The 20,989-nt window shown below is 45.9% G+C and overlaps 1 protein-coding gene across 2 annotated transcripts in view; it reads left to right on the top strand.

Moving 5' to 3' along the window:
- IFT56 (intraflagellar transport 56) overlaps nt 1-20,989 on the top strand; it is an 872,526-nt gene that overhangs the window by 114,571 nt on the left and 736,966 nt on the right. For both annotated transcript variants that reach the window (XM_077452501.1, XM_077452500.1), the window contains exon 4: nt 18,251-18,365. In XM_077452501.1, the coding sequence (XP_077308627.1) occupies nt 18,251-18,365 (115 nt within the window). The remainder of the gene's footprint in view (nt 1-18,250; nt 18,366-20,989) is intronic.

Below are 20,989 nucleotides of genomic sequence, written 5' to 3'. Positions count from 1 at the left end.
GCAGTCACCATGGTCTTTGTTCGGTTTCGGTATAACATGTATATAAGCCCGGTTCTCATGTGGAGGTAGAGGGGATCCCCTTCGCAGGTCATTGTAGAAAGAACAGAGATGTGGGGTCAGAATCTCTCTAAACTTGCGGTAATAGTGGCCCGAGAGGCCATCAGGGCCTGGAGATTTTGACGGGTTCATGGATTTGATGGCCGCCGCAATTTCTCCCTCAGTAAACTCTGCCTCCAACAGTTCTGCGTGTTCCTTAGACAATGTGGGGAGTTGTAAATCCCGCAAGAATGTTCCCGCTTCCTGCGCCTCAAAGTCCTTGGGAGATTCGTACAGCTTAGAATAGAATGCATGAAATTCTTCCATTATAAGCTGCGGGTTTTGGGAAGTTTGGCCATTCCGCAATCTCAGTTTAGGAGGCGCTGGGTTAAAAGGTCTGGGATTAAGTTTCCTAGCTAGTAAAGTGTTAGGTTTATCCCCAAGGGAGTAAAACCGGTGCCTATTCCAGCGGACGTACTTTTCCGCTTTAGTCGTGAGGCTCATATTCAGAGCCAATCGCGCCATGTCTATCTGTGTTCTAAGGTCGGTTTGTGGTTTTAGTTTTTGTGCCCGGGTCAAGTCTAGTAACTCCCTCTCCTGCTGCTTTATCACCTTATCCCGTTCCCTTTTGCTTCTAGCCGACAACTGTATCAAGGTCCCCCTAATCGTGGCCTTGTGGGCCGCCCACACCGTGGATGGGGAGGTGTCCGAATAGGGATTGTCTTGAAAGTATTGACGCAATGTGTTTTCTATTTCAACGACAAGGCGTGGATCATTCAAGAGGGACTCATTTAATCTCCAGGACGATGAACGTGGCTTGGCCCATAAACCTGTAAGAGTTGCTTGAACCATAGAATGATCAGACCATGCCACAGGGATAATTTTTGACCCCAATACCTGCGGTAATAGAGGGGACAGAGTAAACAAGTGGTCGATACGGGAGTAAGTTTTGTGCACTGAAGAATAAAAGGTATATTCCCTAATAGAGGGGTGGATGTTCCTCCATAGGTCAATAAGGTCGTAGCTATGCAATAAGCGTGCTATTTCACAACTTTGTTTTGGGACGTGTTTCAGGATGGGTTTCTCCAGATTAGACCTATCCAGTATCCGATCCAGTGAGGTATTACTATCGCCCCCGAACACCACATGTCCCTCCACATGGGTCATTACCGTCCTCAACATGTCGCGAAAGAAGGGAAGTTGACCCACATTAGGGGCATAATAAGAGAGGAAGGTGACAGCTCTGTCATCAATCTTCCCAACCACCATGATGTATCTACCTTCCCTATCCTTCACAACATTAGTGGGGGTAAAAGGGACTCGTTTTGCAAAACATATGGCCACTCCCCTTTTCTTGTCAGGTCCACTAGATAGGTAAACTGTAGGGTATCTGGCATTCAGATACCTGGGGACTGAGGTCCGTGAAAAGTGCGTCTCCTGCAACATTAAAATATCCACCCCCAATTTATGATATTGATGGAACGCCTTCGCTCTTTTAGTTGGGGAATTCAAACCTTGTACATTATGTGTCCCCACCGAGTAGGTCGATTGGGGGTCATTTGTCATGGTAATTTGGCAGGTTGTACTCACTGTGCATCAACTGAAAGAATTCATCTCGAACGCCGTCAAAAGTATTCATACATATTCCCAGCCGGAGCCGGAGCGCATCCAAAGTAAGAGAAGTAGGAAAGGAGAGAGAAAAAAAAGAATAGTGTAAGTTAAAGGTATAACAACCAAAATAGAACTGCATATTCATTGTCGCCTCTTGGACGACAAGGTATCAAAATGGTAACCTAAAATAACCCGTGCACCGCCGAGCAGTACACAGACTAGGGAGCTAAGTCCCCCTTGTTCGTTGTGAAGTTGTCTCCACCAACAGTGTAAAGACAAGTTCACCACAAGTGGCGTGCGCCCTCCTCCGGCCCTGTATCTACATTAACTATGGAAAGGGTCCAACCAGGACAACACCAGAGTCAAGGCATCTGAAAATTATAGTAGGCAGCAATTAAATGGCAAAACCTCTAAGAGGTATAAACTCAAACTAGCCCGTATAGGCAACCCCCTCCCCCCCCCCGAGCTCCAGTAGTAGGCTTATTAACCACACAGAAAAGGAAAAAAAAAAAAAAACACAAAAAAAAGGGGGGGGAAGGGGGAGGGCCCCGGACCCCCAAGGCCTCAAAGCAAACCAAGTTCTTTCTTGCAAAGAAGTCCCTCTTGGGACTAAAGAAGAGTATGAGGTTTATCAAGTTCAGTCCAGTCAAGTAACCGATGGAGTCTTCCTAGCTCTGGATCTGCCCTGTTGGGACCACAAGGGGGATACCGGTCGACTCACTTCCATGGAGGCGTTGGGAGCCCCGGGCTCCAAAGGAAGCAAACCCAGATTCTGGAGTAACAGCTCACCAGAGTGGAAATCTGAGAAGAAGTGGGTTTTATTCTTGTAGGCAAATGTCAATCGGAATGGGAATGACCATCGATACTTTATACGGTGATCAATCAGATGATTCAGAAGCGGTTTCAACGACCTCCTCTTTTGAATTGTCGACTGGGCTAGGTCCGCAAAAATCTGGATCGGGTGCCCCGCTAGAGATATGTCACCCCTTTGTCTCGCCTCCATCATAAGTTTCTCTTTAATCCGGTAGTAGTGGGGTTTGACTATCACGTCTCGCGGAAGTCCATCTGGTCTGGGGGCCGTCAAGGCCCGGTGAACCCTATCCAATTCAAGTTGATGGGGGGAGATGTCTGGTATCAATTGTTTCATCAGAGCGTGTATAGAATCCTCCAAGTTCACCTCGGTTTCAGGGAGTCCGCGTACCCTAAAATTGTACCTGCGAGACCTATTCTCCAGGTCTTCTATCTTTGCGTTTGCCTGATCCAGCTGGTCCTGGAGAGATGTGATCATTCTAGAGTTTTGGTTCACTCTTTTCACAGTACCGTCCATTTTTGACTCAATAGTGTCCAGCCTCTCTCCAATATTTTGAAAGTCGTTCCTCATTCCCGTGGTGATTATAGTACATGCTTTGGACAGTTCTTGTTGTAGTAGAGCTGAAAATCTAGCTAGGAGGACCGCGTCCCCTGAATAAGAAGCCGCCGGGGTGGGGTTCTGGCCAGGTCCGCTACTATTTTGACTCAACGCCACTTCAGCCAGCTCAGCCATCTGCCTATCTGTGGAGGAGGCTGGAGAGTCAGCGAACATAACACACTCAGGGGAGCCCGACCCAGGGGATAGTTGTCTTTGTGGAGAAAAGAGCTCATCTTGAGACTGGGATGAAAAGGGGTCCCTATGTACCTCAGCTCGGGTGACAATGCTGGCGTAAGATAATGTTTTCTGCTGGTACAGTTCTCCTCTGTTTACCATGTCTCCCCCCTCCTGCCCCTGAACAACTTGTAGGGAATTGTACTCCTGCAAGCAATCACCAGTCTCTGTATGCTGAGGTGGGGAGTGGGATCTCTGGGCAAGTAAACCTCCAAGGTCTGTGTCCTCTACCCCCTGTTGTCGCTCTTCTAGAGGGGCTGTGTGTAGCTGGATAGGTCCTGGACTGCCACGCTGCGTGTCTCCCCTCCCGGGCGCCATCTTGGCTCGCTGTGAGGCCTGCATGGAGCGGGACTTACGGGACTGCTGGAGATGCTGTTTATGGTTCGATCCGCTCCCCGCCGCCCTCCGCGGCATCCTCCGCTCCCGGTACACTGCCTGCTGGTCAGGTATCGCTCCGATCGGCTCCCCCTGCTTCTTCTAGCTTCTTTCTGGCCGGAGGCTAGCGGAGCCCGATCAGAACATGTCCGATCTCGGCGCCTCGCGCATGCGCACTTCAGTACTGTTTTAATATGCAATACCCACTTCTTCTTTCAAATAGCATTTCTTCCTCTTTTAGACACATGAGAGCCATTTAAATGAATGAACAGTTTTTTAAGCTCTCCGTGCTTATTAATGTGCAATAAACAGTTACATTTAAAAAATAAAATAAAAAGCACAAGCAAGGTTATTTATGTGTTAAAGTCCTACTGCATTCCAGTCTCTCCTGTGTGCAGCCCCTTAGCATCCCCCACCGTTTTTAAGTCCATGTCTAGGTCTCCAGTCCGCAATACCTCTGTGACATGGCAGGCTCCAGCTCCAACTTCACTGGTTGCATCCTCCGCACCACAATCCAAAGAATCAGAGATTCCCGCCTGAGCAGCTAGCGGGAGAAGCAGGGACCAAGCAGGCCACAGCAGGTGCATACAGCGCCTGCCCATACAGCGGGATGGATCCCAAGCTCTCCACAGCCATCAAGGCAGTGGCATAATCAGCAGCAGGGAGCGTATGGTGGTGGCCACTGGCATTAGGGCCAGGCTAGATGTCGGAGTGCCGGAACGAAAGCTGTCGGTGATCGCGCTTCCTCCTCCAGCGATTTAGATCACAATCCTCTCACGGCTTACTCCCAACTCTGGCATTGGTGGGAACCTGCAGGCAGGGACGAAGTTCTGGCATCCGTTCTCTCTTAGTTTCTGAAGCACAAGACAGACCTCTGTGTGGTGGCTCTCCAGGGACTTGGAAAATATGAGGAAATTGTCAAGATAAAGCAACTCACATAACTGCAACAAATCTCGGAGGACATTGTTAATTCCTGGAAAACTGCCTGGGCATTACAAAGGCCAAATGGCATTACAAGGTACTCATAATGGCCTGTTCTGGTATTAAACGCAGTGACTAAATTGATCAGCTGTATCAAATCAGAGTGATCCTGTGGATACAGTAAGAGTATAAAGTGCCATGTCCTATAGATTGTAATATCAGACAGAAATTGGGGCTTGGACTTTGTAGGCACAGTTAACAACAATGAACATAAAAAAAAAAAAATATTTAATTATAATAAATCGCATAAAAAAATTGCACATTCCAAAAAATCCACAACGTATATATAATACTGCTACTGCATAGAACCAGAAAAGTCTACAAAGTGACAAAAGGTGAAAAGATCATTCGAATAGGATATATATATGTCCACAACCATGGTTCGACAGTAGATAAGCGGTGTGATGATATATAGAAAGTGTTGCACTTTGCTCTACATGTTACGCGCTGTGTATCGCTTTTTCAGGAGCATGTAAATTAGCGATCAAGTAGGTGGAAGAAAAAAGAACATGTATAAATATAATATAATTTACATTAAAATGTCAATCATATAACACATATGTGCTGTGAAAAATGCATCCAAGGCAGCCACTATCCAACCACCCCTATACTAGGCCCACAGACAGCAAACCAAATTACTATGGGGACGTACATAATATAAAATTATACAAAAAAAAGGAAACTTACTTGGAAATATGGAATCATAAAACATATATAGTTTTCAGAAACACAGTATGGCAACCACAGGGGAAGCAGCAAGCCAAAGGATGGAAAAAAAGCGCAGCTATAGGGGGTTTTGACAGCAAGTAGGAAATCGAATCTATAGGTACCTAGATTCAAATATTACATTAATATATAATCTCAAAAATAATACCTAAATAACCCCAATAATGATAATCCTCACCAGTTAAATCCAAGGTGATCAAAGCAAATGCTGGCGGCACAGAAATAGCCAGAGGGACTTCTTCTAATAATGAATATAGGTATAGCACAGTAATATGGGGGTTGTCGAATGGAATAATAGGCTCAACCATCTAGATACAGCCCCAGGTGTTAATAAGTTGTCCAAAGAACTATGCCAGATCCCAATAGTAGTTATAACAGGGGAGAACTATAACAGAATATACACAGCATTAGTTTGAAGGATAAAGAGCTAAAACACAAAGAGAAGAAAAGTTTGCAGCAAGTATAGTGATTGCGCCACCCAGGAGGATCATAAAGTGCCTACCTAGCATGGCCAGGACCCCCTATAAAGCATACGTTCTCCGTGAAGCCAGTGACCAAGACAAACAGATAACCAGAAAAGGCACTAAACTAAAGTGCTTATAAATGCACGTCCCTCTTGTCGTCAACCAGTCGGAAACGCCGATGTGACGTCATCCGAGACGGCCGTCAGTGCGCACGCGCACCTCGCCAGGCCTGCACAGTGGAGTAGAATAGCGGCGCTCGGCGAGGAGGAGAGCGACGCCGGCGCTAGACTACAAGGGTCAGGGGGAGGGGGGGAGACCCTCCGCCAGGTGATCCCTGATGCGCCACGCCCCACAATGATTGTGGGGATGTGACTCTGGGCGGCCGCATAGTATTGGAGAAGCTGCCAGTATGCCAGTGGGGTGAGAGGACAAACCAGGAAGCAAATACACAGCACACAATAACCAAAATATATAACAAAACAGTAATGAAAACATATGAATACATATATACAAACTATGCCTATGATATTGTCGGTATTCAACATATTGGGAAACATACTGACAGCTAAACAGAATGTGAAACCTCCTGGGTGCAGTCAGAGTAGTGAAAATAAAAATAAAATATTGTTATATAAATTGATGTGACATTAGATACAAATAGTATTGGTTATTTGAGAGAAAAAAGACAGAAGGGGAAACTACAAGGGTGAGTTAATAAACATGGCCGAACCTAGAGAATATAACACTTACATGCAATAGATGAATTATCCATGAATATAGAAGCCATCATAAAAAAGGTTTGTAGGTCTCTATATTTCCAAGTAAGTTTTTTTTTTTTTTTTGTATAATTTTAGATTATATATGAGGTCAGTTTCCTCATTAGACCCCACAATACCAATAGTGTACTATATGAAACCAATTGGAGGGTGTTTTACTTTGTTTTCATTTATATACAGTCTTTCCAATATATTTGTTATTATATTATGTATGTCCCCATAGTAATTTGGTTTGCTGTCTGTGGGCCTAGTATAGGAGTGGTTGGATAGCGGCTGCCTTGGATTCATTTTTCACAGAACATATGATATGTTATATGATTGACATTTTAATGTAAATTATAATATTATATTTATATATATATATATATATATATATATATATATATATGTTCTTTTTTCTGCCATCTACTTGCTAATTTACATGCTCCTGAAGAAGCGATACACAGCGCGTAACATGTAGAGCAAAGTGCAACACTTTCTACATCATCACACCGCTTATCTGCTGTCGAACCATGGTTGTGGACATATATATCCTATTGGAATGATCTTTTCATCCTTTTGTCACTTTGTAAACTTTTCTGGTTCTATGCAGTAGCGGTATTATATATACGTTTTGTACCTATTATCAAAGTGGATTTTTTGGAATGTGCAATTTTTTTGTGTGATTTATTATAATAAAATATATTTTTTTATATTAATTGTTGTTGACTGTGCCTACAAAGTCCAAGCCCCAATTCCTGTCTGATATGGTATTAAACGCAGTTTCTCTTATATTCACCGACCGACACAGCTCCTCTCTGTAACAAAATGGGTTGTTAGCCCTATCACTGGAGATTACTAGGCAAAGTTGTAATACAACACTTCAGAACTTTTAGTTACACCCAGGGGGCGGTCCCTAGGCTACAACCCCCACAGCCTGCCCTAGCAGACTCAGTTTTATTTTGCCTAGTGAAGGAGATGCACCTAGGAACCCTGCAGGCCCATAGGTCCGTTTTTTTCTGATGCAGAAGCTTTGCTTTTTGCGCAAGATGAATGATCCTGTAATCTTCTATCAACAGCCGACTGGGTGACAGGCTGGTTCACTTATCCTTGTAGTCTCCCCAGTCCGGCCATCGAGCGTGTGCAGGTCGCAGCTACGGCTCGGCAGGCCACGACATACCTCAGCTCCAGAGGTGGTCAGTGAGCTTTTATTATCTGAGGCATACATATGACCGGGCTACTGATGTCTGGCTCACAGTATGCCAAGGCCAACAGCCACGCTGTACTCATCAGTGAGTGGGTCTGTAATGGAATGTCTCCCAGCTCTTCAGGACTGGTAAGTACAGCTCTCTCTGCTTCGGTGGGGCTGAGCAGCTGGGCATTCCCTGGGAGATCGATTCGGGGGCCACCTCATCTCCCTCTCCTTCTTCCCTGTCCCTATCTCCCTCTGTCCCCCCAGGGGGGGGGGTTGCTGCATTTGTCTGCTGAGCGGTGTGTGTAACCTATGCAGGGGATCTCTGTGGACTCTCACCTGTCATGGGGGGGCTGAACGGATGGCGGTGGTCCTGGGTCCTGTGTGGGGGTCCCCGGAAGGTGCCTGTGAGGTTTTACTGTGTTGGGCCAGCGCTGGGGGGTGTTTTTATTTTCACCTCATGGCGATGTCTGTCTGGTGGCCATTTTAGGTATGGGCAGAGCAGGTTGTCTGTGGGTTTCAGCAGCCATTTTCTGTGATTTTTCCTATTCAAGACACTGGCGGCCATTTTCTGGAGGCCTGAGCACGTTCGTTCAGTGTTCTCTAGCAGCAGCATGACATGTGCTTTCACAGCCTTGCTTCCTGTGGTTCCTGTCTGTGTACAGGACGCCGGGCGGCCATTTTCCTAAATCCTGAGCATGCTGTACAGATCACTTCAGCGCTCATTTCCACGGCTACTGCTGACACTGTTTTTTGTCCCTCTGCGCTTGTGCACCCCTGGGGGCTGCAGGCATCGCCTTGTATTCAGCACAGAACTCCTCAGGGTGGGGAGTCCGGCAGGTAGGAGCCCCCCCAGTCATCGGCAGCAGGAGGGTGGGACCTTTCACTGTCCTAAGTCCCCTTCAGGTGGCAGACAGGGTAGGGTCAGCATGGCTTCAGAAACTGGTGTTTCTTCCCCCGAAATCCAGGCAATTGCAACCGGGTCACCTGTGGACTGTGCAGTGCCCATGGACACCCTGACGGCGGTCCTCAATGCGTTGTTGCTAGGATGGAGGCGGTGCGTGGGAAGAAAGGTGTATTAAAGAGGCCCCTGCCCCCCTGACCAGGACCGTTCGGACAGTGAGGATGAGTCCCCGTCTGGGTCCATGTGCGACAAATCGCTTGTTGGCGCACTTATCACAGCTGTGCGTGATACCCTGAAGAAACAGGAGCCAGCGTATCCCTCTGCTGATGTACCGGTCCCTTTTGGGTCCCGCAAGCCAGCACGTTCACCTAAGGTGTTCCTGTGTCTGACTTATTTTGACATGTTCATTTACAGAGAATGGGGTCGACCGCAACTGACCTTTTCGGTCCCCAAAAACATGCCGGTGCATTACCCCTTTGAGGAAAGCCTTCTCCTCCGGTCGTGGACCCCCCAGTATCCAGGTTAAATAAGGAACCACGATCCCGATAGAAGGGACTCCTGCATTTTAGGATACCACAGACTGGAAGGCCAAGGCAGTGGCTCGTTCCTTGTTTACGGTTGTGGGGTCCGCCATGCGACCAGTACTGGCATCCGCACTAATGTCGCAGACACTGACTGGGCAAAACTTTTGCATCATGAATTGGGAGAGCAACAGGCTTCTCCCGTCTGCGTGAAACTAGCAGACCAACTATTCAAGGCCTTAAGTATGTCTGTGGCGCGTCCCTGGATACTCTTCCGTTGTTATCCAGGGCTTCAGTGTCAGCTGTGGTGCTGAGGCGCCTAATCTGGTTAGAATGCTGATCTGCCAACCAGGCATCCCAAAAAGCCCTGACGGATCTTCCCTTCCTTGGCGACCGGCTCTTTGGAGCCGCTTTGGATGACATTATTAAAAATGCCACTGGTGGTAAGAGTATGCTACTCCCACAGGCCAGGAAAGCTAAGGAGCCACGCCGTAGGCAAGGGCCTTTCTTTCCGCTCAAAAACTGCTTTTTTTGTCTGCCCAGAGCTTCGGCGAAGCGCCCCCAGCCGGACAGGACGGCCACGGACGGACAAAGGCATCCCTGGCACCACAAGCCTGTGACAAAAAGTGCTACCGCATGGAGGTTCGCCCCCACCCTTGGGTGGGGGGCCGTCTTCACGTGTTTGCAGTGCGGTGGTCCTCTCGACTGTCCGACTGATGGGTTTGCGATCTGATTTCCTCCAGCTACAAGATAGCATTCCTCTCTTGGCCACAGAAAAGATTCTTCCCCTCCAGCATACCCATTTCCCCGGTTCCCAGGGAGGCCCTCTTGGGGGGGCAGTAAGGGACCTGCGGAGTCGTGGGGTGATTGTACCGGTTCCGGACTCTGAAAGTTTCCAGGGAGTGCAGAGGTTCAGAATGGAATCAGTTCGCTCGGTAGCCACTGCACTCCATCAAGGGGACTTCCTGGCGTCTTTAGACATCCAGCCTGTGTACCTGCACATACCCATAAGCCTGAGGCATCAGAAGTTTCTGCGATTTGCAGTTGGGGAAGCCCAGTATCAGTTTGTGGCTCTCCCTTTTGGCCTGGCATCAGCCCTCCAAGTCTTTACCAAGGTGTGGCTCCAGTTTTGGCCTTGCTGCGGCAACGTGCGATCGTGTGCTACCTAGACGATCTCCTCCTGAGAGCATCTTCCACCTCAGAATTAGAGGGGGATGTAGCGATCCCCATGCAGACCCTGCAAGAATTTGGGTGACTGTTGAACCTAAAGAAGTCGGTCTTGGTGCCGACCCAGCATCTGGAGTACCTAGGCTTGCTGCTGGACTCCTTGGAAGCGAGAGTGTTCTCCCTTCAGACAAACTGCAGACTCTCAGATCTGCGGGTACATTGCGGGTACATTGCTGATGAACTGCCAGTGGTCGTCGCTTCGCTTTGCATGCGAGTCCTGGGGCTCATGGTGGCCTCCTTCGAGGCTGTACCATTTGCCCGGTTCCATACCAGAGTCCTGCAGTAGGAGATTTTGTTAAAATTGGACAAATCGCAGTTGTGCCTGGATCGCCAGATCCAGGTGAGCCAGTCAGACTCACTGATTTGGTGGTTGAGGTCCCTGGTGATTTAGTCAGAAAAATCACATGATCAATGAGACTGAAAGGACGTCTGATCCAATCAGACAACGCCACTGCGGTGGCATACATCAATCACCAAGGGGGAAAAAAGCTCAGTCGCTGCTCGGGAGGTCGCTCGCATACGTCGGTGGTCAGAGCGACATGTACCGGCCCTGTAGGTCATTTACACTCCCGGAGTGGAAAACTGGCAGGCAGACTATCTGAGTCGCCAGATGCTGGACCCAGGAGAATTGCATCCGGAGGTTTCAGGTGACTGTGCCTGAGGTGGGGCATACCAGACGTGGATCTTCTGGCCTCCCGTCTCAATCGGAAGGTGCCAAGATTCGTGTCCAGGTCAAGACATCCGTGGGCAGACGTGCTGGTGGCTCCTTGGGATCAGTACCAGCTGATCTACGCCTTTCCTCCAATAAAACTGTTGCCACGCCTGTTTGCAGTGTGGAAGCCGAGGGAATCCCAGTAATACTGGTTGCCCCAGATTGGCCTCAGCATCCTTGGTACGCAGATCTGGTGCGTCTGGTGGCAGACGCTCCCTAGCGACTGCCATTGCAGGAGGACCTTCTGGTTTAAGGTCCAATTCTCCATTCTGCTTTACCTTTGCCGTTTTTAACGGCATGGTTATTGAGAGCCAGGTTTTGAGGAACCGGGGTTTGTCGGAATCGGGGATCCCAACCCTGTTGAGAGCACGAAAATCTTCCATATCCAGGATCCTGCTGTTTCTTCAGCAAGGAGTAGACCAGAAATTGGCATTGAGCACCATTAAAGGACAGCTTTGGTTGTCTTTTTTTTTCAGCGACCCCCTGGCATCACACTCGTTAGTGAGTACCTTTGTTCCGAGGGTTCATCATGTAGTCCCTCCAGTGCGTCCACTATTACCCCCTTGGGATTTGAACCTGGTGTTATCGGCGCTTCAAAAAACGCTATTTGAAAATATCGGGGAGATTCCCCTGTCGACTCTTTCCCAGAAAGTGGTCTGTCTTGTGGCCATCGCATCGGCCAGGAGGGTCTCAGAACTGGCGGGCCTTGTCTTGCATCTGGTTATTCCAAAGGTAGTCTCGGCTTTTCATATCAATGAGGACATTGTGTTGCCATCTGTGTCCTAAGCCGAAACACCCTAAGGAGGCGGCCCTTCACACTCTGGATATGGTTTGGGCTCTTGGGGTGTATTTGTCTGCCACGGCTCCCTTTCGGAAGTCAGACTCACTGTTTGTTTCGGTGGCTGGTCCAAAGAAAGGAATGGCGGTCTCGTCGGCCACCATTTTCAGGTGGATCAGACAGATCGTAGTACAAGCCTACACCTTGAAGGGGCAGGTGCCCCCTTTCTGGTCACGGCCCACTCGACAAGGGCAATCGGAACGTCTTGGGCTTTCCGACACCAGGCGTCTGTCGTTCAGGTGTGTAAGGTGGCGACTGGTCGTCTGTCCACACGTTTTCCAAATTTTACAGGGTAGACGTCAGTGCATCGGCTGATGCCTGTTTTGCAGCAAAGTTTTGCAGGCAGCCGTGTAGTTGCAATTAAAAATGCTAAATATAATTTTTCCTGGTTTTTCGATGAAGACACAGTACTGTTTTATTGGGATGATCACTCCTGTTGCGGATACCCTGATTTTAATGCACTGTTGCATTACTTCCGCAGTTGTGGTGCGGTTTTTGGGTAATCACTCCTGTTGAGGATACCCTGATTTTTGTGGTGTTTTTTCTGTGCACTGTTTGGTGGGTAGAGTTTCACTAGTTCCCACTTGCCATGGTGGATGAAGTTTTATGCTGTTTTCCCACCCTCGTTTGGCACTTCTTGGGGATGTCCCATTTTGTTAGAGAGGAGCTGTGTCGGTCAGTGAATATAGGAGAAAATAGGATTTTTGTACTCACCATAAAATCCTTTTCTCTGTAATTCACCGACCGACACAGCACCCGCCCCTCCTTTTTTCTCTTTACGTTATACTGCTTGTTGACGTACTGAGTCTGCTAGGGCAGGCTGTGGGGGTTGTAGCCTAGGGACCGCCCCCGGGGCAGAACTAAAAGTTCTGAAGTGTTGTATTACAACTTTGCCTAGTAATCTCCAGAGATAGGGCTGAGAACCCATTTTGTTACAGAGAGGAGCTGTGTCAGTCGGTGAATTGCAGAGAAAAGGATTTTACGGTGAGTACCAAAAATCCTATTTTTCCACTTGTCGCCCTCCTTAATCCTCACGAGGTTGTATGCCCCTCTAATATCAAGCTTTGTGAAAACCGTTGGTCCTTTGAGGTGGTCAAATAACTCCGTAATCAACAGAATTGGATAAGAATTCTTAATCGTCAGTTCACCACTCTTCTTCTTCACAAAGAAGAAACCAGCACCAGCAGGACATGAGGATTTGCGGATGAAACCTCGAGAGTGCATCTGTAACATACTCCTCCATGGCCCTATCCTCCAAGTACGACAAAGGGTAAACGGGCCATGTGGAGGTATGGCACCAGGTTGAAGGTCAATTGCGCAATCACACGACCGGTGTGGAGGCAAGCTACCGGCTTGACCATTGTCAAAGACCTCGCTAAAATTGCGGTACTCCTCCGGCAGGGAGGAGAGTGATGAGATGCACAGGACCTTGGCTACATTCTGGAAACATGTCTTACTGCATTGTGGGGACCAGGAGAGAACCTCAGTACGGAGCCAGTCAAAAGAGAGGTTGTGCCTCTGTAACAATGTATAACCAATAACCAGTGGAAAATTAGGTGAGGAAATAACTTGGAATTGGACTATCTGAAGAGCCCCTACGCCCATGAACGGAACAGTCTCATGAGTCACATGGGTAGATGGTAGAGGTCTCCCATCAAGAGCCTCAATGGCAAGTGGAGTGTCACGCAGCTGCAGCGGAATCGAGTGCTTCGATATAAAGGAAGCATCAATGAACAGGCTTGCAGCCCCAGAATCTACTAGAGCCTGTATCTCGACGGACGACTCACCCCAAGAAAGGGTAACCAGGGGCTTATCCTTCTGGATAACTGGGAACGAAACAACACAACCTAAGGTCTGTCCATGACCTCAAGGTTCGGGCTTTACCCGGACAGGTAAGACAAGCTCGGGCTGCTATCTCATCTTTGATGTTATCAGAGAGACCATGAGAAAAAGCAGCCACAAGGGCCTCATTGTTCCATGCAACCTCTGCTGTCAGGGTACAGAAGTCAACCACGTAATCGGAAACAGTTCTTGTACCCTGTTTGATGGACATGAGGCTTTTGGCAGCAGAAATGGAACATGGGGGAACATCAAATACCCTTTTAAAGAAAGCCACAAAGTTTGGGTTACTCAAAACAGTTTTTGCGTCTCCCATAGAGGGTTTGTCCAGGCCAAGGCTCTCTCAGGAAGCAAAGATATCAAAAAACCTACTTTGCTTCTGTCTGTGGGAAACTCCTGGGGCAGCATCTCAAAGTATATCTCAATCTGGTTTAGAAACCCTCTGCATTGAACTGTGGATTGCCCCCAAATCATTGGGGGTGGAGCAAAACCAGACATACATCTTATAGTCTTATATCTAACTGTTTCTAGAAACCTTTACTACAGAGTTTGGAAATCTTACATTTCTTGGTGTTAGGCCAGAAAATGGTATCCCCATAAAAATGTAATTGGGAGGATTCTTGCCTTTTTTACAATTGGAAGTAGAAATGAGGCTGGCTTTGGGAATGATTAAGGGTCAGATTTCGGCCTGACCCATTTTCTTTCAAAGGCCAAGTGCTTCACATTCTTTGGTGCAAGCCTTTATACAGGGGGGGATTCGCATGATTCTGCCGGTCAGGCCACCATTATGTCCTTGGGATTTAAATCTGGTTCTGTCTGTCATAATGTCAGAAACCATGAAACAGACAGAGACAGAAGTACAATCAAATCACACTTGTTAATTAATAAAAATAAAAAGGTAAATAAAAAAAAGCGTAGTCAAGCATAGCCAGAGTCCTGTAGCCAGATCGGGTAGTCAGCCAGTCCAAAGTTCATTAACCAGATCGGGTAATCAGCCAGGCCGGAAGTCAGGGATCCAAGGAGAGCAACCGCAAGCAGGATAAGAAGCCAGGTGGGATGTCAGCAAGCCAGTCTTGAAACAAACAGCAGGAGATGGTTCCCTGTGATGTGACCAACGCGAAGGCAACTGAAGGCTTTAAATAGGCAGGTTAGACGAGCATCATCGGGAACAGCTGGTAACTGTGGAAAGAGAAGAGAGCTGGCAATTGGCTGACAGCTGAGCGGCCAGCCCAGAGGAGGAAGGGCTAAGCCAGCCCTGACACATACAGAAGCAACCTTTTGAGCTCATTTGGCATATTCCCTTGGTTCTTTTAACAAAGATTATTAATAAAATTTTTGGTTGCACTAACCTTGGCTAGAAGGGTGTCAGAGTTGACGGCTCTTTCGTGTAAAGAACCATTTTTGATCCTGCACCAAGACAGAATTATGACCTCACCCAGCCTTTTTGCCTAAGATAGTGTCCACTTTTCATTTGAATCAAGATATCACACTGCCTTGCTTTTGTCCAACTCCTCGTTCGACCGAGGAAAAATTGTTGCATTCTCTGGATGTAGTGTGAGCTATCAGTCTATCTGAAGATCTCAGCTCAGATTTGGAAGACCGATTCTTTGTTCTAACGGAAGGGCCCAAGAAAGGGCAGGCAGCATCAAGCTCAACTATCACTCTTTGGATCCGCCAAGTCATTGTTCAGGCTTATGGGTTGAAGGGAAAATTCCCACCTTTTCAGGTAAGGGCACATTCTACTAGGGGAGAAAGTGCTTCATGGGCGGTTCGTCATCAGGCATCTATGGCTCAGAATTGCAAGGCCGCAATGTAGGTCCTTTAGTCTGATGATGGTCTCCCTCTCCTCAAGGGCATTGCTTTGGGACATCCCAGATAGTAATTATTATGGCTGTATTGTGTCTCGTGATGTACGATAAAGAAAATTTGATTGTTCCTGCATCTAACCTGTAAAATCAATTTCTTGGCATACATCACGGGACACAGAGGTCCCGCCCCTTTTGTCTGGGAATTCTATTGCTTGCTACAAAACTGAAGTACTTCCTGTATGGGAGGGGTTATATAAAGGGGAATTTCCTGTCCTTTTTTTTTTTGGTTTGCCAGTGTCTATTCACTTATAGGAGACGTATAACCAAGTTTTATGGCTGCTCTGTGTCCCGTGATGTACACCAAGAAATAGATTTTACAGGTAAGATGTAGGAAAAATCCAATTTTTTGTTGATTATTATATATCACCCTGTCACATGTTGTACCTGTACCATTCCTATGTTTTCAATAAACTACCATTCGGATCTTTAAAAATCCACCGTTATTTCTGGCCAATTTTTCAATAAACTAGGAAATGCCTTTGGGTTGGTACGATCGTCATTATCGAGTGCGGATGTGAACGCTGGATTCTTCCGACCATCCTCAAGATCAACAGTCTATAGTGGTGTATAGAGGATGTCTGTGTTAGTCTGTGGTGTTAGCCACAGGCTTTAAAGCTTGTGCAGCTTATAAGCGTGCACTCTTTGTGGATTCACATATTGTGACCTTCCTTCCATTGGAAAACATTCAAGATTTCTCATTGATATTGGAGCACGTTATTGTTTTTTTTTTTTTTTTTGTCACAGTTCACTAATGGGACTTATCATGTTTTTTATTTTTAAGTTTGTATCACATTTTTTGGGTTACATGTCACAGCTCCTATTATATAAAAAGCTAGTCTCTGACATCCTGTGCGGAGCTAGGCTCAAGTAGTTCTTTGTACTTATCAGCTAATATCAAATTGGGTCCAGTAAAACAGGTCTTACAGAATGGGAACCCCATTTTAGCTACATACTTCGTATAAATTTCAAGGCCACCAGGATCAAAACTATTGATACTAGGGGTAACCCCCATTTAAGCACCCACTTAGTAGCATTTTCAAGGCCACCAGGCTCAAAATTATTACTAAATCCTTATTAGGAACATGGATAAGGTCCAAGAACACTATTTTCCTAAAGTTGAGTAGGTCTCATTATTTAGTTTCCCATGCCATTATGCTAATTTAATTCAAATTTTTCTAATCCTTACTTTCATACAGCATTTGGTTAAAGTCGGGAGATGACAAATTATATTTTAAACATTACATATTTTCCTTATACATTTTATCATATGTTTCAATAGGGATGTGTGCTCTAGTCATAATTTGTGTAACTCAAATTAGTACAGTACTTATTATCTTTCAAATCCAGTATAACCCTTAGGCCTCAAGTTTCTTATTTCCTTCATATGTGGGAAACACTTGATTTAACTTCATCCTGTCCACTCCCTTTACCCACAAGTCTGTAGAGTTCTATAGATCCATTTTAGTGGGAATTTATTAATTACTGCATTGAGTTGAGAGTGAACTTTGTTCCATCTTCCAGTTGCATATTTTTCCTAAAATAATCCTGTATTTGTTGATGGGGGAAAAAAACAAAACTGTCCTTCAGGTTAGGTTCAGGCAGTGTTACTACTGTTTATATTCTGTATAGAGAAGAATATATGTTATGAAAGAGTTTCATTTAAAAAAAAGTTATAATTTGTTTTGATTTTTGTGTAATGATAAATGAGGAGGGAATGGAGGGTACAAAACCATTGCCACATGAGGCCTCATATTGGCATTGACCCATCCCCTAAGCTCAGTGGCATGATGCAGCCTAGGTTTACAGTGACTGCTGTCAGTGTTGTGAAATGTTGAGCACGATTCTTTGCAGCCTTGAAGCCGCCCCACAGCCTGATGCTGGAGAGGAGATGCAGCAATAGCCACATGACACCACTGGAATGTATCATTTCATTTATTAACAGTATGAATGCACGGAGGGGTTCTGAGACTGAATAGGGTTGGGTTTTTGGTAAGCTGAAGGTTGGTTTTAAACAATAAGTTCACCGCTTTTAGAGCGGAACATGTAACATGTTCCCACACCTGCTTCCTTGCCTGTAGTCAGATCTTCTCATCCCACTTGCTGTCGCCATTTAAAAAAAGTATCGGCCGTGCGGGGTCCTGCCTTCCTGGCTGCATGATTCATTCAGAGTCCTGTGAATGGCAAACTTCAAGTACGGACAGCCTTTATGGCTGGTGGCTTGTAGTTTCAATGAACTAATAGGGGGCTGTTGAGCGAGCAGACGGATACACTGATAAGTTTGCAGGAGTACTGCATGGCATACGTAATCTGCTGATCACTGGTGCAATGCTTTACAGGCTTCACGTAAAAAAGAAAAAAAAAAAGAAGAAATGCACATTTTTTTTTACCTGCAAAAAAGATGTGCATTCATAAATATTTTTTAAAAGGTGAACTTATCCTTTAAATTGCAATAGTGGTTAATTGATTTTACTTAATGTCTAGAGTTATTTAGCATGCTACATAATTTAATTGGGTAGTAATGCAGTATAATAAGTATAATTTGGCATGTTCTCCCCTTAGGTTTTTAAGAATGCAAGTCAACAAGAAGGATGCAATCCTGATGTATGGGTTAATTTGGCTTGCACATATTTCTTTCTGGGAATGTATAAAGAGGCAGAGGAAGCAGCCAATAAAGGTAAAATCATGTTTAATATTTTGTTTGTATTGTTGAAAATTAAAACTCATCTGTCCTGTGAATTATTGGGTATTTTAAGCAGATTACCCAAATATAACATGGCAACCTAAAAGGAAATACTATTAGAAAATCCCCATTTTAAATATTTGTATGAATCTTTTTAATCTTTAGGAAATCAAATAAAATAACTGTAAACATTACATTAAATCGTATACAGTTTTTATAAGCTTCCTCAAAGTGAAGGGATTATATCTGTGCAAAAGTATTCTATGCATAAACTGGCAACCTTTTAATTAGGGTTACCACATTGCTGATATGGTACATTTTATGCTGTTGATAAGTCTTACCTTATTTTTACTGATAGTTTTGGGAATAGTGTTAAAAATGTATTTTCTTAAACAAGCATTAAGGGACCTAGGATGATAATTCAGTACATGCTGCTTCCTTCACATCCCAACTTTACCTGATTTGGAGGGGACTGTCCCTCTTTTGGAAACAAATCCCTCTGTCATGTTTTTCCTCCTTTTATTTGTCTCTTTTTGGTCCGATGTATAGCCCTCTATGAAGAAATATACTACAGAAACTGTACTGTTTACCTACCAGAAGTGTTAAACCACACATCCAACCGCTAAATGAGTGTAGAAAAAAAAACACCTGTGGGTTTAATCATTATATTTTTGGATATCAATATGGACCGTATAGCTTGATAAATCCTGCCCCCCCCCCCCCCCCAAATCCTATAAACCTTTGAGTAAGGCAGACCATACTCCACAAACGCAGGTTGTGTTGACAGGAGAATCCTCCCACCAAGCCATTGTATTCTCCTGGCGGGGGGAAACCGATCATGCCGGGAGAAGACAGTGATTATCGTTAGTGGCTAGAACAGTGGTAATTGATAATGGGTACATTCAGCTTGTCCATACATAGTTCGAATCTCGGCAGGTTTCTACTGAACCGACTTAGATGCAAACCGTCTATGGCCAGCCATAGTCTTTGTTGCAATGAGGGGACACCCCAAACTATCATCTGTGTACAGCTCCCAAAGTAAAAGCCTCATTTGTGACTTAAAGCGGAGTTCCGACAAAAAAAAAATTAAGCCAACAGCTACAAATACTGCAGCTGCTGACTTTTAATAATCGGATACTTAACTGTCTCAAGGTCCAGCAATGCGGGGGGAACGACACCCTGGCATTGTCACTGTGGGCGCCCGACTGTGGCTTCACAGCCGAGCATGCACTGTGCATCCGCAAGCCGCGCTGTGACTGGCCAGGCAATCATCTGGGAGCTGTGATGTGTACCAGATGATTGCCGAGAGAGGAGGGAGAGGTGAACTTCCGCTGCCCTAGGAGGAAGTGGGAGCTGGAACACTCTAAAAAGAGGGTTTCTGCCCCCCCCCCCCGCAAAAATGACATGCCAAATGTGGAAGTTCCATTTTTGGGTGAAACTCTGATTTAAAAATTTTCATCTTTCTCCGGGTATGGAAATCCCACATGGAATCTTGTAGGTTGGTCATTGCTTCCCCCTGTCTAGGGGACCTTCTGGCCTCTATAAACATCAAGGATGCTTACTTGCATGTTCCCCCTCCCATCATTCTGGCGGGCCAACATTCCTGTAAACATTCTTTGCAGTCGGCTCACAACTTTACACATTTTTGGCCCTCCCCTTTAGGTCTGTCCACTAGACCTTGAGATTTCACCAGGGTGCTAGTCCCTGTAGTTCTGCTCTGCTCTTTGGGCATTTCTATAGTGGGGTACTTAGATAATCTAAAAGATAGATTTTACTGAGGGAACATTTTAATACACTCTGTCAGCTAATGTCTAACTAATTGTTTGAACTCTACAGAAGTTCAGGTGGATCTTGAACCTTCTCCTGGATACTGTTTTGTCCAGGGTCTTCATCCCATAGGCCCAACCCCAAACTCTCTCCCATGTTCGCACACTACAGTCCAGAAGCTGATCAACCTTCCTCTTTTGCATGACAGTTCCTCTTTCAAACAAGTTCCATATGCCCAATTCTACTCCAACTTCTGCAACTTAACATTCTGGCTGTGTGAGTCAAGAAGGCCCAGTCTCTGAACAGTTGCGAGTGCCTGGTTCCAAAAACTAGGCTTGCTCTGGCTTGGTGGCTCTCAAGTCCTAACCATGGAATCTGGGAAATATTTACTTTTTCTAGTCTGGAAGGTGCTCACAATTGCAGCCAGACTGTCAGGCTGGGGAGTTGTTCTGGACACCTTTCTGGTGCAAGGAACTTGGTTGCTGGATGAAGCTTTTTTTCCAAATCAACCTTCTGAACCTCAGTTAATTTTAACCTTTGTTACTGGACCTCTCAACTGCAAGGTTTCAAACAGGACTTTGTATAACCATGTCATAACTGCAGGGAGGAAGCAAAAGTTTTGCAGCTCAAAAAAGTCAACCAGATTCTTGCTTGTCCAGAATTTCACATTCCAGCCCTGTCTGCAATGCATATACCAAGTGTAAGAAATTGAAAGTCGTACTTCATCATCATTATCTGGATACAGAATGATCTCTCTATCCAGAGGTGTTTCAAGAGCTTTGTATCGGGGGTGGGAGGGAGAGGTGCTCCTGCAGATATATCCTCTATCATTGTGCCTGTACCTCCATACA

The sequence above is a fragment of the Lithobates pipiens genome, unplaced genomic scaffold (assembly GCF_037356315.1).
Source record: "Lithobates pipiens isolate NorthernLeopardFrog02 unplaced genomic scaffold, aLitPip1_a1.2 Scaffold_23, whole genome shotgun sequence".
In the NCBI taxonomy this organism is placed as follows: Eukaryota; Metazoa; Chordata; class Amphibia; order Anura; family Ranidae; genus Lithobates; species Lithobates pipiens.
Note: the sequence above shows the minus strand (reverse complement) of the source record. Positions and strands in the feature narration are given on the sequence as shown.